The sequence below is a fragment of the Meles meles genome, chromosome X (assembly GCF_922984935.1).
Source record: "Meles meles chromosome X, mMelMel3.1 paternal haplotype, whole genome shotgun sequence".
NCBI classification, from domain to species: Eukaryota; Metazoa; Chordata; class Mammalia; order Carnivora; family Mustelidae; genus Meles; species Meles meles.
Window position 1 is genome coordinate 100,473,023 of NC_060087.1, and position 21,245 is coordinate 100,494,267.

The 21,245-nt window shown below is 39.7% G+C and overlaps 1 protein-coding gene across 10 annotated transcripts in view; it reads right to left on the reverse strand.

Annotated features, from left to right (window-relative positions):
• KLHL13 (kelch like family member 13) overlaps positions 1 to 21,245 on the reverse strand; it is a 206,198-nt gene that overhangs the window by 63,107 nt on the left and 121,846 nt on the right. For 3 of the 10 annotated variants that reach the window (XM_045996358.1, XM_045996359.1, XM_045996360.1), the window contains one exon: positions 19,689 to 19,754. The exons of 3 other annotated variants lie outside the window; for them this stretch is intronic. In XM_045996358.1, the coding sequence (XP_045852314.1) occupies positions 19,689 to 19,754 (66 nt within the window). Of the gene's footprint in view, positions 1 to 7,675; positions 7,806 to 8,310; positions 8,708 to 19,688; positions 19,755 to 20,317; positions 20,336 to 21,245 lie in introns of those variants that run through there. 4 more of the 10 variants (XM_045996369.1, XM_045996361.1, XM_045996363.1 and 1 more) reach the window with 4 other exon arrangements.

Below are 21,245 nucleotides of genomic sequence, written 5' to 3' on the forward strand. Positions count from 1 at the left end.
AATTTGCAGTGATTTAATATGACAGCAAGAAAACTCATACAGACTTCTTTTTGAGTGCTTGTGTGCAATTAAGCAACGGGACAATAATGTCTATCAGAAAATACTAAGCACACAGCCCAGGGAGTACCCTAGGAAAGCACTAAAAAGAGCCTAAAAGCTAGAGCACTGTCCACGGTGGCTGATTACCACGGTGGGTGAGAGAGGACGTGGGGAGTCAATAAAGGTAGAATGGTGCTTCAAGAGAAATAGGAAACAGGGGCGCCTTGGTGGCTCAGTCAGTTAAGCGGCTGCCTTGGGCTCAGGTCATGACCCCAGGGTCCTGGGATCAAGCCCTGTATCCACATCCCGCTCTCTCCTCAACAGGGAGCCTGCTTCTCCTTCATCTCTGCCTGCCTCTCTGCCTACTTGTGCTCTCTCTCTGTCAAATAAATAAATAAAATCTTTAAAAAAAAATGAGAGAAACAGGGAAAGGTGAAGTGAATCCTGATACCTTGATCAGCAAAGGAAAGATAACTGCCCCAACATTTTCCTACAACTTCACCACTTGCCAGTATAGTCAAGGAAAGCTCACCTCTCCTTAAGCCACTACCCAATTCAAAACAGCTTACCTCATCTATCTTACTTCCTTGTTCTTCTGACCCTAGTGAGATATTATCTAATTAACAGCTGGCATGAAAGTAGTAAAGTCGACAAAAACAAAACGGCATCAGAGAAGTTCAGAGCTTTGAAATGAAGCGGACCTGCATTTGAATTCTCACTTCGCCTCTTCCGTGGAGCGTGACACTGAGCAAGCGAACCTCTCTGAACCACTGTGCCCGGGTGTAAAACAGAGAAGACTTCCTCAGATAGTGTTTGGGAGACAGACTGCAAAGTGCTTAGTGTTTTTATAGGAGCACTCAGCAAACTTTATTAGATTTAGCTCTGTTAAACCAGGACAGTTCTTAAAAATTGCAAACAAATACATTTCACGTGATATGTATAATATTGGTCTTACAGGCTAGATTCAAGTTTCTAAGCTCCTGGAGTCCCGAAAGTTGTTTTTATTGACCTTTTTCTTAGGGAAGAATAAATTATTGCTTTTCACTATTTGAACCATATCCCAAGACATACTCTCCAACAAGGTAGAGATCCTCTTACCGTAGCATACCATAAATGAGGCAGCATTGGATGAAAGCAACATACATCCTCATCATGGGAAGTCACACCAGTGAAAATATTTTACTCTAACTGAAAACAAAATATAGTTTTATTTTTCACTAAGATGACAACCTAAAGACTGGGATCAAATTATTGCTGCTTGAAACGTAAGATATGTACACTTGTGCCCTAGAAAGCACCTATGCCCCATCCAACTTACAGGATGATACTCTGTTCCACTTGTTTAAAAAGGTTACTATCAAGTTCAAACATAAATTGGTTCACTTTCCATTCTACATGCCATGCACATTAAAGTCTGGTATCTTCATGGAACGCTACATCAAAAACTAATGAGGCACTATATCATACTTACATAACATAATACAAATAAAATTTTAAAAAATCTGGTATTTATTTTTGGGGCACCTAGCTGGCTCGATCAGCAGAGCATGCCACGCTTGATCTCAGGTCTGTAAGTAAGTTTGAGCCCCACATTTGGTGTACAAGTTACTTAAAATTAAAATCTTTAAAAGAAAATTTTTTAAAAACCTGGTATCTCTTTTCAGTTCAGGTCTTCATATTTAGCTCAGACACATTTCTCTTCTATAGTGTTTTCATTTTCTTTTTTTTTTAAGATTTTATTTATTTATTTGACAGAGATCACAAGTAGGCAGAGAGGCAGGCAGAGAGAGAGAGGAGGAAGCAGGCTCCCTGCTGAGCAGAGAGCCCGATTCAGGGCTCCATCCTAGGACCCCGAGATCACGACCTGAGCCGAAGGCAGAGGCTTTAACCCATTGAGCCACCCAGGTGCCCCGTGTTTTCATTTTCTGTTAAATCCATTATCAATACTGATAGTACAGTAAAGAAAAATTAACCTGATTATCTTGGATCAGAATTTTCATATCAGTAAAATACATGAAGCAATTTAATTGTTCGTGAGTGAAGATGGGACAGAAAGACAGTAACTTTGAGTGACGGCGAGGACTACACCCCTAATGCCCAGCAGAGTTACGCCAGGCCCATAACAGTAGTGAGTGATTCTAAATATTACAAAGTCAGTATACAAGGTGAGTGGAAAAGAGCTGAGCACTTTCAAAAATGGGTTGCTCAGCAATTTCTTTAGGTACTGATTCCCCAAGAATCATACACTGACACCAGCTTTTTCTCACGGTCTTGAGGAAATAAAGCAATTCCTGGGGGCTGCCATTTCAATTTAAAATATCATCAGGCATAGTGTTTATAATTCTTGGCCTTAACCACAAGGTAAAGTCATTAACACAAATTCTTGCCTCTTACTTCTTTCTTTCCCCTCCCCCCAACTTGGCCCAACTTGGCTTCTCATCTAAATAGTCTAACTTTCAAGCAGAATGTCTGGAATCCTCAGAATTCTTAGTTAACTCCAGACTTCCCGTGAGGCTCCAAGAGATTTGCATTTCTGCCACTTCCCTATGAGGCAAGTGTTTTGAGGGGTACCTGGAAGTCCCATTGAAGTAGAAAAAAGAAACAATGCATCCAGAGAAGTGCTTGACAAGGAAAATTCTTGGAAATCTCTGAAAGCATCAGAAATGCTAGCTTTCTGGCTTGTAAGTTTCTTTTGTGCAATATTCTAGAGTAACATTAAATGGTTTCAAGTGATTTTTTAAAACACACACACAATTGGCTCAAAGACAAGATTCTAACTCCCTTTGCACATGGCAGGCAGGCTTCCCCTGACTAAAAATTCTGAAGTAGCAAAGAGAATCCACACGGACTAGGAGGAGCAAGCCACCCATTCATGAACCTCTGGAGAGGAAGTTTGTCAATTCGGAATTCACTACGGAACAGTGTGGATCCTGTGATTAAAAATGATACAATCTCAGTCAGACAAGCAGAAGGTCTGTATAAAAGGAGAAAGGTGTCTTCTATTCAGACCACACAGGGAGCGCTGCATTGGGATGTAATCTCTGGTATAAAGATTAACATGAAAAAAGCGGGCCAGGTGAGGACAACCAGCAGAGCGAAGGGTCTGGAAAAGATGTCATATAAGCAAGGGTTAAAGAAAGAGATATCCAGGCTTGTAGGTAGTACAGAAATGAAAGATTTTTTCTATCCAGGTCCAAAAGGCTACACGAGGATCTGGAGATAAAAGATTTAGGAAAGATTTTGCTCAGCGCACGGAAGAGCTGTCCACGTGTGAGAGGTGCTGCCTTGGTGAGGTAATGAGCTATCTGTCATTGATGGTGATCAAGGAGAATGTTTCTTACCATCTTTCAGAGGTGACGCAGAAAGGATGCCTGCTTTAAAGGGGGTTTAGATTCTCTAATGACCTCTAAGGTCATCTTTAGCTCTAGGGTTTTCCATTAATGTGTGTTAAGCTAGCCCTTCTGTAGGCTCAGACAATAGAAATTCCCCAAGGACAGCCACCGAAGTTACACACTCATACTAAATGGTTCTTAGGCGATGTTTATGTTATTTCTCCACGTAATTTTGTTAGAGTGAGCATTTAGTAAAAACAAATTAAGCAGACAAATAAAAGTTTATGTATGTGGTAACTGTGAAAGGAGTTACATATATTCTTTTCTAATTTGAGATGATCAATTTAAGAAGTATTTTGCCAAATAAAACATGACTTCTAAAACCACGAGGTTTTATTATAATCATTAAATAAGAACAAAAGACAGTCGAACGGAAGACATGTCAAATTTTGAAAATGCCTGTTTTAATTCTCTTTTTTTGAATCACCCATAAACGAAGGATGCTTATACAGGCTGCGCAGTCTTTCCTCAGGAAATCTAGAGACTGAATTTTAATGATGCAATGATAGAAAACAATTGCTATAAAGTACTGTTCTATTGATATTTACTACAAACTCTATTTTACATATTAAACAAAATAACCGTAAACAGGAAGCTGACCAAAGCCAAATATGTTAGCTTAAGGTGCACAGGTCTAACACTCATTCTGCCCTCACTGTCTTTTAGCTTGAGAAAGGTAAAATTTCAAATGAAAACACCCCACTGCATGTGGCTCGCTAGAAAATTCCCTGTTACATTGCACTGCTTAATTCCTACCCATTGTCTTCCTCTTTAGTGCCACACCATTGTTATCAAAACTTACAGCTTGTGAAAAAAGATAAAAGGATTGCTAATGCTAATCCTGTTCTATTTCAGCTGCCCTTAGAAACTAACAATACATTAACCCTCTAACAGTAGCCTAAAGGAACCATTTGCTGTTTTAAAACATTGAATACCAAAACACCAGAAAACCACTTAGATGTGACTGCCCTTTCAGTTTTATTAATTTAGGCAAAATGATAGGTTAATTTATAGGGTTCACACCTGTCAGGAAGGGAGTCTTTACTAATTCAGTTTGCACTGACCAGGAGATCCTCCCTCAGGCTAAGGCTGAACTTCAACCTACTGTGGAACAGAGTGTAACACAAACACGTCACTTGGGTTTCTAGTAAGACGGTCCCTTCAGAAATCCGGATGGATGGCACACCACCTTGCAAGGGTTCCAAACGGAAGCTGAAGGAAGGCTCCATCTAACCAGTAAAGACTAGGCATTTGGTAGCCTGAAGGCCAAAGGATTTTTTCCTCCATCTTTTGTCTTTAGGGTACTCCCACTAGTCCTGAATCAGAGGCTAACACAACTCAAAGAACGAAGAGCGTTTATGCTATAGAAGAGACGATTCTCCTTGATATCGCCATCGACGTTGTCCCCATCATCGATCAGTCTTGAATATATGGACAGGTTGAGCCTCTCATTCAAGCTTTCCACAAGAAAGAAGGCAAACTTGGATTTGAAATCCACAAGGGCAAAATCGCCTTTCTGTTCAATGCTGGCAGTAAGTGAAACATTGTCTGTTGTCCCTTTCACGGGAGTAGCAAGCACTACACACCTAAGCGTCATCTACCTTGGGCTGAGAACGAGACCACAAGGAGCCTTTATATTTTTTCCATATTTGCTCAATTGCTACAGCACATTTTTACTATAGCCTCAAAGATTTTTATTGACATTTCATTCTTTGAAAAATGACCCAAATCCTTGATGAAAACCATGGAATGTGTTATTTGACAAACCACGATAAATATTAATACAACACTACAAACCAATACTGATGCAACTCAAGAAAACATACAAAAAGGTGTTTCTTGGAACTGTCCAGAATTCTGTATTCCAGATAATACTGTAAAGGGTTAAATATAATTTCATGGATCAACTCTAAAATATCACAACTGGCCAAAAAGTCAGAATTAAACTATTCCATTTCAAGGCAAAGACTCTAGACCCAAAGACACAAATAACTATTTAACCGAACAACTGTGAGAGCAAACGTAACATTACTTGACCCAGTTTTCTAACTTAGTCTTTGTGATTTTTGAAAGTAAAATTACACTCAACTTAGGTATCATTTTGTGTGCAGAAGTGTTGTGGAATATAAAGAAGGTCTGGTATTTTTATTTCTGGCCAAGTAAGGCAATGAACTCCAACCTGAAACAGTCAAAAACTAAGCAATGTATTTTAGAAACCAGACTTACACTCCCTAAGCCAGTCTTTTCCTATACTTAACATATTTTCCCTGAGTATATTGACATGATATTTAAAACGCTGTATTAATTTGTTTATAAAGAAAAATAAGTTAAGGCCAATTTAATAACTTAGACTGTGACAATGTCAAAATGGTGTAACCTAACACTAGCCCATCAAATGCACTTTCCCATTCTAGCTCAACATCAGCAATCAACATCAACATGCAAGATGTGTGGTATTTTCCAGCTTCCACCACCTAAATCAATTCACTCACATCATCAGGTCAAAGAGGCGAGTACTTAAAAGGAAGAAAGTGATTCATTACAGATGCTGCATTAAGCTGTACCTGAGCCTGTGGCCAGTATGAATTAATACAATATACATTTTTTTAAAGCATCTCTAAAAATCTAGCCACAGTAGGAGATACAGTTTGGATCCTCTGTATGGTGAAATATAGGAGGAACACCAGACTCATTAATAGCCATTATTAATTGTACCCCACTGATTTCAAGTTTGGGAGGGCATATGTTTTATTTTGTTTTTACAATGAAGTTGCTTTTGGTAAATCTTTGCTCATTTCTCACCAGCTAGGATTCATAAAGTCAACAGGCACATCACATTTTCTCAAATGATTTGAAGAAGCTCCATTAACTTGTCACCTCAATTAACTTGTCGCCTCCATTAATTTGTGCTTTTGACAAATTCAGCTTTTGAGAAACAAATATAGCTGATCTTTTTTTCCCCTTTCTTTCACAAATCTAACTTAAAATTTTAACTCTATGGGAAAAGTCAAACAAGCAAACAGATAAAATCACCTGAAGCATTTCTAAGGAAGAACATAAAAAATAATCTGAAAACGACATGATGTCAGAATTTCACTCTAAAATGTCCTCATCTTTCAACGCTTTCTAGGGAATCGTTTCCTTTGGACTGAGAGCACCAGTACAGTTCCTCAGCAGCTGAAAGCCTTTCAAAGAACCAGATACGACACCACCGTGCTTCTGAACCTCATATAAAACAAAAACCAATAAAATGGCAACTCACCGGCTTTCTAAACACATAATTAACCTAAAGCAGGAAGAATTTTCCATAGCTTTCCAACTGAAAAATATTGTAAAGGAAATACAGTTAGAACAGGCTTCTACTCCAAAAAGCTTTTCTTATGCTAATATTTAAAAAATAAAAAATAAAAAAGTCCAGCTTTCCCTTACTCCTTCCCCTACCGAAAAGGGGGAAAAAAAGGATCACAGACAGTATTTTAAAAGAAGATTTCATTATATCGCCTGGATTTTGTTTCTAAGGCAACAGTTTGCAAATTTAAAAACTCAGATTTTAAAAAATTCTAGTAAGACTTCCCAATATATTTTAGTATATATTTACTTAAAATAAATTTCTAAAACAGGCATTTGTAGACCATACTTTTCAACTCTATGTATGTACATAACTATTGACAGAACTAGAACTTGCACAAATTTGAACTTAAACTTCAGAACCGAAATTATAAAACTGGGAAAGATAGAACATTGAACTTATTAATATTCATCCACAAGTATAAAAGTCCTAGTTACAAGGCTCATTTTCTGATCAATGTGTTAACTCTGAATGTTTCCAATTGAACCAAAAATTATAGAGAGCATTTCCCTTCACCAGCAGTGTTTTGTGCCACTATACAAAAGAAGTCATCTTAAATATTTCAGCTGTACAAAAATTCGAAACAAAACCCAACCGGCATAAAACATGAAAGTCTATCCTTAGGCAATTCCTTAGGTATACCTTTAGACTTGTACATTAGTAGTCCGATGACCATTAAGCACATTAAATGAAAATAAACATCAACTCCTAGGACAAGCAACAGAAGGTAAAACGTGGGCATGCCAATATATTTCTTTATAAACCAGCTTGAGATTTTTTACATTTGTGGGTTTGGGGATGTTGCTGTTCAGGATTTTTTTTTTTTACCCCCGTTTGCCACAAGGTTGATTCAGGAATGAAACCCCACTTTAATATCCTCTTTTCTCTCACTTACATGTATGCTGGAGAAAGTGGAGTTGACCTGGATGTTTTAAGCACAGGAACTGGGAATTTCCAGATAGCAGGAGAGCTCGTTTTCCATTTCAATGGCATGTTGTCACCACGGTACTACAATAACAGTAAACAGCGTTTCCATAACAGACTACCAACTAGGACTTCCATTCCACACTGTCCCGACACAGCAGTGAGCGACTGCAGAGAACAAGCGAGCCATCTGCCCGTGCCCTTAACACCGAAGCCTCCGATCTGCAAAATAGGGCTGCAAGGTACCTCCTTTAAATCCTCCTGTCCCCTAAAGCAATATGAGGATTCTATCGTTCTAACTCAACAATAGTGCCACCTCTTTAGGAAAGCGTTGACTGCAGTATATATATACACATATATTTTTTTTAAATTTTTTTTTAAAGACTGCACCATGCAGACCACACAATGCAGCTTTATTTAATAAAAGCGGCTGGGGTTTTATTTTGTTGTTGTTGTCGTCGGTTTTAGCTGGCATTACCATTGTTCTACCTTAACAGGGATACTGCAGCGCTGTACTCGATTCTGCACCTATTAACCTGATTTCTGACCAATAGTAGAAGGAAAAAAAAAAATAGATGGGTTTCATATGAAAATGAAACAACATACCTACTCAGAATACACTTGTCATCCTCTGAACATTCTTCTTTCGAGCTGCAACAATACAAATGGGATATAAACCTCAGCATAGCCTTAGGCCACAGCTAATAGAGATCAGTGACTAAATTCGGCAGCCTGCTCGCCTCCCGCGCGAGCTCCGGCCACACAATACAAGAATGCCATTATGGGAAAAGCCCGTTTAGAAAAATGCCAGTCTCTCTGTTTTCCAGTTAGAAGAAGGCAAAATGTAAGAACAAGCATAAACTGCTGCAGAACTCTGCACGCTCTTCTAGTGGCTTCTGATTCAAGTTGCTCTCCTTTCCCTATTCTTATCTCCGAGCCGGGATGAGCAGAATCTCATCCATTTACAACATGCCGTGGTAACACGAATATCACTCTGTCTTCTGCAGCGGAGAAGTACAGAGTAGCGTGCTCTTAATAGCAGTCCTCGGAGGGACGCTATCAACAATCTAATTCAATGCTGCCCTCCCCTTCTTCTCTCCCCCTTTCCCCTCCCGTTCGGCTCCTCTCCCTCCTCCTCCCCCCACCCCCAAACAGCTCACAAATTGCCTAGAGGAGAGACCAATGCTGCTGGCCAAGCAGGTGTCCAGCAGGGACCATTCCAAAGCTCAGCGGCGGGTCCCGTAACCTCTAGGGGTTAGTGACTGACAAGGAGATTGAAATATTCAAGCTGCCGTCAAAGGCAACTTGAGGTATTTCATGAAAGCCCTGGCAAATACATGGTTCATCCGTATCATTTTAAAATACTGCCAGAAAACAGCCTTGCAAGTGCCCTGAAAGTGGCTGGCTATTGTAAGTTTCTCTTTAAAGCGCCAAAGTCACACATTTCCTACGCAATTCTAAGTAGTGAGAATAGGAGAGGCTGGTATTATGCCGGACTCCTTTATTTACGGGCTGATGTCAGGCAAGTCGCCATCACTAAGCATCTACCTTCATAGCACACCCTTCTACCTCTGCCTAAAAACAGAATTATCCTGCCTTCACCAGTGCGAGCTTAGTAAAAGCAGAACGTCCTCAACACAGAAGCCACTATCTTTAACAAGGGAAAAAAAAAAAAAAAAAAAGCACCGCAGTGACAAACAGCTCGTATTTACTTTCAGGTCCATGTGCAAACAATAAACTTGTGCTTCTAACTTCAGTGGCTGGCTTTCGGATACTCCCTCCAAATTATTCCTAGTTTTTAAAAAGACTGAGACTTAGTCACTTAAGAGGTTTCTCATTTGTATTCAAAAAGCACAGATGGATGTTACCATAGGAAGAAACCACCTTCAAAAATTCCACAATAGAGAATTGAATATACCAGAAATGCAGTGTGAAATGAGCTCGAGGTAATTACAAAGACCTTCCTTGAAGATACACATCAATATTCAAGCGAAGAGTATTTTCCTATGTCGGCCACCCATACATGTATATGCAGTATATACACACACCACATGCATACACACATCTATGGAGAGAAAGCTTATTCTGAAAGATGGACCAGTAACGCATAAACTTCATTAAATAGTAGGTAGATGTCAGCCATCACTAACTCACAAATAATTTGTATTCAGTCAACCATACGCAAGCACTCTCAAAAAACCCAGGCAAGCAACATAAAAAGTTAAATTGTATTTCTCTTTTTAGTAGCCACACACAGAACTGTCTCATAAAATTCTTCAAAGAAATCAGAGAAAGGAGTATTTATCAACACTTTAAAGAGAAAAATACATTTAAGAGGTAAAAAAAAAAAAACCCACTAATACAAGTAAGTCATAGTCAATATTTTACATTACAAGGCTTTCTGTAATAATGCTTAATAGGTACGGAGCAAAAAGGTCCCAGGTTCAACAACCAGCAGTTCCAACTTGTTGGAAAGCCTCCGAACAAAACACACACACATACATGCGCGCACACACACTCATCAAGCAAGTTTGGAATGTCCCATTCCAAAAATGTAAAGCATTCTCAGTTACAAATATAAAACGTAAAACAGTTACAAACTAGCTATATGTAGCAAAGAGGTGATGTTTTGGAAAGGAAATTCAACCACCTTTCCAGCTTATGAAAATATTATAAAGTAGTAATTGCAAATACAACTTCTGAGAACAAAGACCCCCCCAAAACTACATAAAAACATGGTTAGTAAAGCATTGTGAGCAGTCTATGAAGTCAACTCAACATTTATGAGTGGGATATAGGGCAAATGTGGAGTTCTCAAAACAAGGGGGTAACCCCCACAAACAGGCGAAGATCACTTCATTGCAAAGCTTCTCCAGTTATTCTTCTTTGCAAACAACTTATTCAAAAGACCCACATAAACTTTATCTAACCTCAGGCTCCAAAGAAATCAACCAATAGCACCAACCTGTTTTGGGGGCCCTCTGACAATTGTCATATTTGCCTAAAGTGAAAAGGAAACAAGACTGTTTTCCCTCCACACCACACTCAGCACTGGTAAAGACACCCAAACCCTAAAAGCTTACATCCAATGATGAACATTTATTTCTATTCAGTTCTCCTGCTCTAATAAATTGCTAGGAATCATTTTTAATTAGCTCTCATGAGCAAACAACTAACATGCCAAAGGCTTTAAAAATAATTCCTTTAAGTAGAAATACGGTCCACCAGATCTACTTTACATTATTAATTTGCTTAACAACAATGTTCTTCATACATTGTTTAGAAATAAACTTCAGCCAGGTAAAATCACCCCAGTTACAAATTAGAGGGGTCCAAATTGATCAGATTTTACTACCCTGATGGCAACTCCAGTAGCAACTATCGAGCGTAATTACCATTACATTCTGGAACTGAAAATGTGTTCTCCTCCAGAGTGAAAGGGAGAAAACGATTAAATGTGTATTTTAAATAGAATTTTATGCAGGCTCAGTGTCCCACTGCTTTCATATTTAGACTGGGAAATGTCAAAAACCCTCGTTGACTTTACAAGGAATGCTGATTTCATTTACAGAATGCTTGGTTTCTATTAGGGACCACTGCATGAAAGCAGACAGAAAGACAACATACACAAAAGCTTCAAAGCATTTGAAGAACATTAACTAATCACTTGAAAATACCTGTGAAATGCGTACTGCAGACATGTCCTAAACAAAGGACAATGCTGGGACTTGGCCAAGGCCACAAAAAGAGGGATTCTTGGCCAAATCTTACAATGCAGAATTCCCTGGTTCCCAACATAGAAAGAGGAGATACATTTTTTTTTTTAAGATTTTATTTATTTAAGAGGGAGAGAACGAGAGAGAGAGAGAGAACGCATGACAGGGGGAAAGTCAGAGGGAGAAGCAGACTCCCTGCCAACCAGGGAGCCCAATGTGGAACTCAATCCTGGGACTCCAGGATTCTGACCTGAGCTGAAGGCAGTCGCTTAACCAACTGAGCCACCCAGGCGCCTGAAAGAGGAGATATTTTATAATTTTTAGAATTCTTACAAATCATCTTGTTCAGTACCCTCATGGTACAGATGAAAGACCTGAAGCCCGGAGATATGAACATGTCCAATGTCACCATGTTAGCTACCAGCATGGCTGATACTAGGAATGAGGTTCCCATCTGCTAGTCTGGGACTCCCATTCTAGAATCCCTCCTGTCCCTCCTTCTCTATAAGACCTTTCCCGAAGACATGTGTTTCTTTGTGATGCGAACCACATTCTGTAAGTACCTCCATGTATTCTAAAGAAACAAGAATTCCCAAGAACTAGTTATTTCTTCCATGATATGTATGCTCAAAGATAGAAGTGGGAGACAAACACCCACAATACAAAAGTGTGTGCAGACCATTTGCAAAATCTTCATTCTAGAAGGTGTTGAAGAATGATGAGGGAGAAAAAGGTAAGTAAGAATTAAGCCAGTCACAGTATGGGAGAGAAGTAAAATACATAGCTAGGAGTGGGAATTTTTTTTCTAAACAAATATTTCTAAGTAACTTTACAGGAAAATCTCACTCACTGGCTGGCAGGGACGTTCTTTCGTCCCACCACACTCCACAAACGAACTGATATGTCACCTATCCGATCTCTCTCTATTTTCCTGATATTCCCTAAGAACTGACCTGCCTTCTTCTTGCAAGTTTTGGTGAAATCTGTGGTAGGTACAACTAGACACTGACAGCATTGAGCACAGTTTGTGTGAGCGGGCACTGTGTAATCTTCTCTTTGGTCCCGACGATGTCTTCTCAGACTAATCTGGGATATCCGTGTCATTCGTGTTGCTTGGACAAGACCATAGATCAGCCAAATTGTGTCCTCTGTTACGTTTTACCAATCAGTAAGAGTATTTGGATGGCGACCAGGTAGGGCTGTTAAACCTTTTTAAACACGCAAAAACTGGACTTGGGCACAACAGAGCAAAATTCTTAATACATTCAGGGCTCCTTATTAACAAAAAACAGAACCGTTCACATGAATGGCTACAAGTGTGTGTGTATGTGTATGCATGCACGTGTACATCTCCTTCTTTTGTTTCGGGAAACTGAACATCAATGACATTAAAAATTTTTTACTAGATACTCAAATATGTAGCCTTGCTAACATCAGAATGGAAAAAAATCCCAGATGTCTCTCAAAGATGACTACATTGGAAAGTCATGATTTCATCTTTTATAAGTACCCTTCTCACATGTCAATTTCGTTAGCAGAGTTCCTTCGAGTTCCACGAAGGATTTCGAGGGCTCTGTCTTGGATTAATATAGTACTTATGTTCTTCACATTACCAACAAGTACACAAACACAACTGTGCAGGCACACACTCGGGCACATGTGTGTGTACACGCGTATGGAACTTCTCCATGCTGGCAGGAGTGAAGCGAAGGGAAGCACGCTTCCCACCTCTAACATTTCCAAAAGGGAGGAAGGATACTGAGTTTTGGGGTAGGAGGCATAGAACAGCAATAAGCGGTGCTGGTAGGCTGGCAAGCCGGGAAACAATAGGAAAAGTGACAAAAGGAGAAAACGGAAAAGGAAAGGAGGGGAATGATGGGATGGAAGAAGAAAGAAGAGCCAGAACGGGACTGGTTTCAGAATGTGGCAACTTTTGTAATTGGGGGTCAGATGGATGAGGTTTTGGGGCTAAGACAGGAGTTGGGATAGGAAAGCAAATCCAGGGGACTGAGCAGGTGACAAGGAAGGTCTAGCTGTTGGGGGACCAATGACCCGCAGCTTCTCACTACCATTACTCTCCCATGACAGCTGAAAACAGGATTAGCACTGAATGAGACATTTATGAGTTCTTGCCTTTCCTTTCTTTTCTTTTCTGGAAGTATCTACACTCTAGTAGAATCTGTAGGCTTTTTTGTTGTTGTTGTTCTTGGCTATCATTTGTGATATTTGTATATGGGTGCCTCATTTGTATATGATTTCCAAATCCACACACCCAAGTAGGTCTTTATACAACTCTTGACATGCACCAACTAAATTAATCCTTAAGTATTCCCATAGATTCAAAACTGCCTTAGGAGGGCCTGGGTGGCTCAGTGGGCTCAATGCCCAATTCTTTATTTTTCTTAGGGTCATGAGAGTGAGCCCTGCATTGGGCTCCATGCTGGGTGTGAAGCCTGTCTAAGAGTCTCTCTCTCTCTCCCTCTCCCTCTGCTCCTCCTCCCGTCCCTTCATGCGGGTGCCCATTCTCTCTCTCTCAAACAAATGAAAAAACTGCCTTAAACTCCAAACCAGAGTGTCTGTATGTGTCGGGAGTGGCGGCGGTAGAAAACAATGATTTTTAAATGTATAGTATTTGAATAGCTGATTTTCTATTACAGTTATCAACCTGTTTGAAAAAAGCAACCAAGAGAGGGAGTATCTAGGATCTAGTGCCTCAGTAAGAGGCCATGCTTAACATGCCCTGTGTTCCGGCCCTGGGACTTCATCTGCCTGAGACCCTCTTCCCAAATTCCCGCACCTCCTGCAAGAAGGAATCCCTGAACCTTTGTATCTTCCTAACTGAGCACCACTCCCAGCATACTGGAAGGCACTCTAGAAATATTTGCTGGGTAAACTGAAAGAGAAGTTTATAAGCAGAGCGGCGATTAAGCAAGACCTGGGCTGGGTATCGAAGCCAGGATATATCCCGGAAGGATTTTTAAGTGTTATCAATTCTGCTAGGACTAAAAAGCAGAGTACAGGTAAAAAGAATATTCATTTGTTAACTGGATAATTTTAGGCTATGAATTCCTTAAAATGAAAGAAAAATTATCTCGTTGAAAATAAGTATATGTTAAAGAAAATCACCCAGAATATAAGCTTTTTTAAGAATGAAGTAAACACATCACTTATAGGGATGGTGGATTGCTCTAATGAAAAATCCTTGCTCTTGTCTCAAATAATGATAATGTATCTATTTAGCTGTTTTTCAGCTAATTCCTAAGTATCTCCTTAAATTACCATGGGTAAACAAAACAGCCAAACCATCATTAGATTTTCCTGACGTGTTTGTACATTAAACCTGCAACTTGTCAAAATAAAAAGCCATTAACAATGTACAGTTTTGGGGGGCCCGGCCGGCTCAGTCGGTGGAGCACGCGACTCTCGATCTCAGAGCCAAGAGCTCAGGCCCCACGTTGGGTGTAGAGCTGACTTAATTTTTTTTTTTAATCTATAGTGTTACTGAAAGAAAAGTTAAGAATATGGCTCTCCTGGGGCATCTAGCTAGCTCAGGTGGTGTAGCATGCAACTCTTGATCTTGGGGTTGTGAGTTCGGGCCCCATGTTTTGTGTAGAGATGACTTAAAAATAAAATCTTCAAACAAAAAGAATATGGCCCTCCTGCTAAAAAACACATTCATATAGAGTTTTTTAAATAGTTTCACTACGTTCTCTTCTTTTGGCATCACATACAGAAGCAAAACTATAGGAAATGCATGAAAACAAGGTAATAAGTAATATTATAATCGTAATTTTTTAAATTAACTTTTTAAATTTTTTATAAACATATAATGTATTTTTATCCCCAGGGGTACAGGTCTGTGAATCGCCAGGTTTACACACTTCACAGCACTCACCATAGCACATACCCTCCCCCATGTCCATAACCCCACCCCCCTCTCCCGACCCCCCTCCCCCCAGCAACCCTCAGCCTGTTTTGTGAGATTATGAGTCTCTTATGGTTTGTCTCCCTCCCGATCCCATCTTCTTTCATTTTTTCTTTTCCTATCCCCAAACCCCCCATGTTGCATCTCCACGTCCTCATATCAGGGTGAACATATGATAGTTGTCTTTCTCTGATAATTGTAATTTTTTTAATCCTGAACTATTTTAATAAGAGTAAACAATTTCTAATAATGCTTATCTATGACGATTGAAAAACTTTTCAATAATAACCACATTATATACCCAATCTCAAAAGGCATGTCAATTAAGGAAAGGCAACATTTGCCATATTCTGCATTGTTTCAGAAATGAGTATGCTATTATAAAACTCTGAGTTACGGAAAAACCTTTAGAATAATATATGAATTTTCCTCACCATTCTGATTACAATTAATGAAATAATGCTACTTCTTCAAAAATGATATTTATGGGGTACCTGAGTGGCTCAGTCAGTTAAGCGGCTGCCTCCAGCTCAGGTCACGATCTCAGGGTCCTGGGATAGAGCCCCGCAACGTGCTCTCTGCTCAGCAGAGACCCTACTTCTCCCTCTCTCTCTGTCTGCTTCTCTGCCTGCTTGTGATACCTCTCAATCTCTCTGTCAAATAAATAAATAAAATCTTTTTAAAAAATGATATTTATTTCCCTTTATCCAAAGAGTTATGATGACATTCACATCTATACTATAGACGATATAGCTAAAATGAGATCTAGAAGTAAACACTTCCATGGAAAGCTAATTCTAATGACTCTCTAAGATCATACAACTCTACTTAAAATTTCCACGAAAAAGGGCCCTTTATATTTAATTGGTTTAATTTTATTTTTGACATTTCCCAGGCCTGACTATTACAATTTCAAATTTCCTACACATACAGCTATAGAAACTATTGTTAACTAAAATAAAAGGCTGTAGCCAGATATGAATGAGAAAATTACTTCAACTCCAGAGGAGACTCAACTTCAAACTTGAACCCTATGACCTGTTGCCATGACATGAGGCTCAATAGTTTTCCTAAGGGTGTGTAGTTTTATAGTCAAAAGAGTTGCCTCCTATGGTGGCATCCAAGAGATTTAGCAATCAGTTCAATATCTCTATTTTCGTATTTTGAAATCCTTCTCATTTTCTCATTTATAATTCTTCTCTTAGGTGCTCTTAACTTAGAAAGATTTTATTCTTAGGGCAAGAAAAGGGGGTATAGAAACACACTGAAAGATAACAAACGTATGCTGGTAAGTCTAAATGACAGAAGCCAGCCAAATAGTGCAATTTAAAATCGTTACGCCTTGGGGCGCCTGGGTAGCTCAGTTGGCTAAGCGTCCAACTCTTGATTTCAGCTCAGGTCATGAGATCTCAGGGTCGTGAGAGCGAGCCCGGCATCAGGCTCTTCACTGGGCATGGATCCTGCTTAAGATCCTCTCTCTCCCTTTCCCCTGTTTAAAGTTATGTCTGACTTCCTTACTTAGATGCAATGGTTGTCCAGTAGGGGGCAATAATTTCTTTTCCTTTATCTCATGTTCTACTACTTACTAAAATAAATGCAGTTTTGATGTGAGGAAGCAAGAACCACACTTCATTTTCTAGGGTGTCCCTAGATTTAAGCTAGATGAAGTTTTTATGTATGTATTTATTTAAGTTTCTTTATTTAAGTAACCTCTATATCCAACGTGGGACTTGAACTCAGGACCCCAAGATCAAGAGTCACGTGCTCTTCATACTGAGCCAGGCAGCTCCCCCTTAAACTAGATGCAATTTAAATTTGGGTCTCATGACTGCCTTTCTAAGTCTGTCTACTTCAATCAGTTAGTTCAGAACCACTTCATGTCTTCAAAATCAAATATATGTTTTAAATAATTAGTTACTTCTCATGGAATTCTGAAGTTACATAACATTTAAGGGAACTATTATCTTCCCACTTGCTAGCATGTATTTATTCATTCGTTCCTTATTCAGCTTCGTCTAAGTCACAGTCACTGTTGAGCATTTTTATGAGTCTTCACCACCAGGTCTGGACATGTTATTTAAATTCCTATGATGCTGTTCAGTCAGTAAATGAAAATATTTATGTTTGGGGATTTCCAGAATTACCAGTTTTTGAGATGTCGATCTGTAAAGCACAGAGCAACATGACTTATATTCCAAAAAGGGAGAAGAGGCAGCAAGACTGAGCTTAAACTGATACTCTAAACAGGAAACAAGCATTCGCAAATGAATTAGGACCATGTTTCCATATCTGTCCACTAAAATGCATTTGTTTCCACTGAGGACTCCTTCCTGGATTAGCCATTGCCAACAGTGCAAGATTGACTCCTTGAACTTCACAAATACCAAAATCAATCAACTTGCTATGCCTGGCCCAAAGTCTATAAAGAAGAAGTGCATGAATTAGTTCAACCATCCATGAGTACTAAGAACTTAGGACTTTGCTAGATGTTACATGTATACAGAAGAACACATGTTCCCTGGTCACAAATCTCTAGTAATCTAATCAGGCAGACGGTGTATTCACATATGGAACATGAGTGGTAAGCATAAATATATTGCTACTGTAAAGCCTTGACTATCCAGAACCCTGGATAAGCCTAGTTTATTAGCCAATTTTAAAAAATTAACTTCAGGGGCACCTGGGTGGCTTAGTTGGTTAAGTATCTGTCTTCAGCTCAGGGCATGATCCTGGGGTCCTGGGATCGAGTCTCACGTATCAGGCTCCTTGCTCGGCGGGGAGTCTGCTTCTCCCTCTGCCTGCCGCTCCCCCAGCTTATGCTCGTTCTCTCCCTCTGACAAATAAATAAATAAAATCTTTAAAAAAATAACTTCAATTTAAAACAACAGGAATGGACTAACCCTTCAAATATAAAAACTTCATTATTTTTCACCCTTTGACAGGAATCCTTTGGCCCTTTACCGTCTTCAAGTCTAAAACAGACCCAAGTGGGGCGCCTGGGTGGCTCAGTGGGTTAAAGCCTCTGCCTTCGGCTCAGGTCATGATCCCAGGGTCCTGGGATCGAGCCCCGCATCGGGCTCTCTGCTCTGCAGGGAGCCTGCTTCCTCCTCTCTCTCTCTGCCTGCCTCTCTGCCTAGTTGTGATTTCTCTCTGTCAAATAAATAAAATATTTAAAAATAAAAAAAATAAAATAAAACAGACCCAAGTGTTTTCAAACTACTTCACAGACACCAAAATGCACAAGGGCTACTGGGGTAATGCCTCAGATGTAGAGCCAGCAATCTGGCCCAGCAATATCCGTCACTCCTCACCCTTGCCTGACTCCGGCCCCCGCATATACCTGGACATGAAACACAGATGCTGAGGGAGAAGTGGCTCTTTTTTTTACACTCTGATACCTACGCCAAGAGAAAAGTCCTATACCTTGAAGGCAGACAGTCTCCAACTTTAGTATTCCTAAGACGCATCTGGGGTGGCTATTTTAAAGGCAGAAGTCTGGACGTCCTGGGACCTAGGACCCTGAATTTTAACCAAATACTCCAGTTGATTTTCAGGCCTGGTGTACTGAACTTGGAGAAACACTGCTTTAGAGTCAAGGTCGCTAACCCCCACGCAAGACAGCCCCAGCTATGGCAAGACTGTTCTCTCTCTCATCCTTCCTCAACATCTCAGCGTCGGCTGCCCACCACTCATCGTCAGCCTGCACTGTCCAGGGCCATTATCTTGCCCTCCCACATTCTAGATCCTTCCACGTCTGGGAGAGTCTGACAGCAAGGTCTGCAGCTGGCTGACAGGAACAAAGGCAGACCAACAGAGACACCTGCGAAGTGGGGAATTGTGAAATCCCAACAATTAGGAAACAACGGCAGTATACATTACAGAGATTGTTCAATACCGTGTAGAAGTTAAAAAAAAAAAAAGAAAAGAAACTTGTCTCCAACTTTTCCGATGAGGAAGGATGGGGAAGAGGTCAGAGGCAGGCACCTGTGGTCTGGCTGCCGCTCTCCCACTAACGAGCTTTATGGCTTCCTGTGTCATCTTCCCTTATCTGTAAAACAGATGCCCCCTTTCTTTGCCCAGTGCATGGCAGTAGTCTGAAAACCAACTGAACTTTTGTTTGAGAAAGCCCACTGGAAAATGCAAAGCACAATACAAGGATGGATGTATGGTATTTCTGTAAAGGAATAATTTATCATTTTCTCAGCTTAATAAACACAGTAACCTAGACATTATCGAAAGTTTCCTTGATGACTAAACGTCTTCTAGTATCTCAGGGTCTTTACTGACGAAAATAAATTCTCACTGACAAAAAGGTAGAGGAAAATGCAGACCCTTGGACATACCCTGGAGTTGATTTTTTGAATATATCCTTGAAATCGGCTTGTTTTAAAGACAATTGCCTCCGTCTCCTGAAAGTGGAGTGCAAAAAAAAAAAAAAATCTGGTTAATGGTGACTTTACTGTATTTAGTTCGGATTTTTCAAAGCATGCTCTGCAGATATTTTAGCTGTAAATTAATAATCCATGTTTCTAAATCCTGAACAGCTAATACCACACAGAATAATTTTTAAGCATGTAAATTAACTGTAAAAACTTAACAAGAAAGCCATAAGATTCCATTTGTTTTTAGAAGCTCTCTTAATGTTTCAGAAAGTCTGGAATAAAGACTGACACGAAGTACAACATCTATTGGCAGTTGATCTGAAAGACTAAACTAGCCAAATTTGGACAGAAGGAAACACTTTTCCAGTAAATATATACGCGGCCTTGGAATGCTTTGTCATTTCTCATCTTTGCAGCCTAAAGTTCAATTCTTTGCTGAGAGACTATTTTGCCATAAAAACCTGAAAGCAAATGACACACATTACAAGCTTTCAGGGAACAGATGGCTAATGTTCTCCTAGGTTCATTTACTACCAGTTTTCTTATTCTCATACTGCTTGTAATTAATAAAAACATACAAATAGACGCACCGTCTCCTAAGTAGGAGATTTTGCTTTGGCGAACTTCTGCCATGTATCTCGCCCCTTTGGGCTGATCTAAAAAACGACGACAGACAGACAGACTTCTGCCACTGTCTGGGGAAGGCAGCTTTCAAACGAGAGACTGCTACCGGAGCGAGCACAGCGGTGATGCCGTCACCAGTCAACTTTGTGAGAAAATTAAAGTAAGCTGGCAGGTGCTGGAGGAGCTCTGAGCCCTAATTTAATATATTTAACATGTACGACATTTACGTTGCTAATAGCTTACAGAAAGTGACCATTACTAGGCATCACCCTTATCAAACTTTTGCTCCAAAATCAGCAGTTCGGGCTCTTTTCTGGGTCATCCCACAAGCCCCATTGCATCGTTAAAGTCACAACGAAATCAGAGTCATAGGCTAATAGTATCTTCTGCAAGACCCTGACCGAGACCTTACCCAACATGTGATCCTCAGTCTAAGGACCCTTATGCCAAAGGTAGGCAGCAACTCTTTTAGATCTTTTTTAGAACGATGAAGTCAAAACAGCATCCCTATAATGGCAATACTATTTCAAAATCTACTTTGAAAAATGCTATCCACATAAAAATTATTATTTTGAATCATAAAAAGCTACAATGGATTGAATTAATATTTGCCATGTTTTAGCATTAAGCCTCACCATGCAAATATCAATTATGTTATCTTTTCTTAAAAATGCAGGAAAGTATCTTTCAATACAGCTTATTTTATATTCCTATTAATATTATTCCTTTTCTTTGTGTATTTAAGAAGAATCTGGTGTGCCACCTTCTGGCAGCTGAGTGAAATTATGCATCTCTACACAAGTCACTATTCTTTATTTTAACTTTTTAAAAATATATCTATTTCTTACCCTGTATTACATTTAAGCTATATAGAGAGACATAGACACACATCTA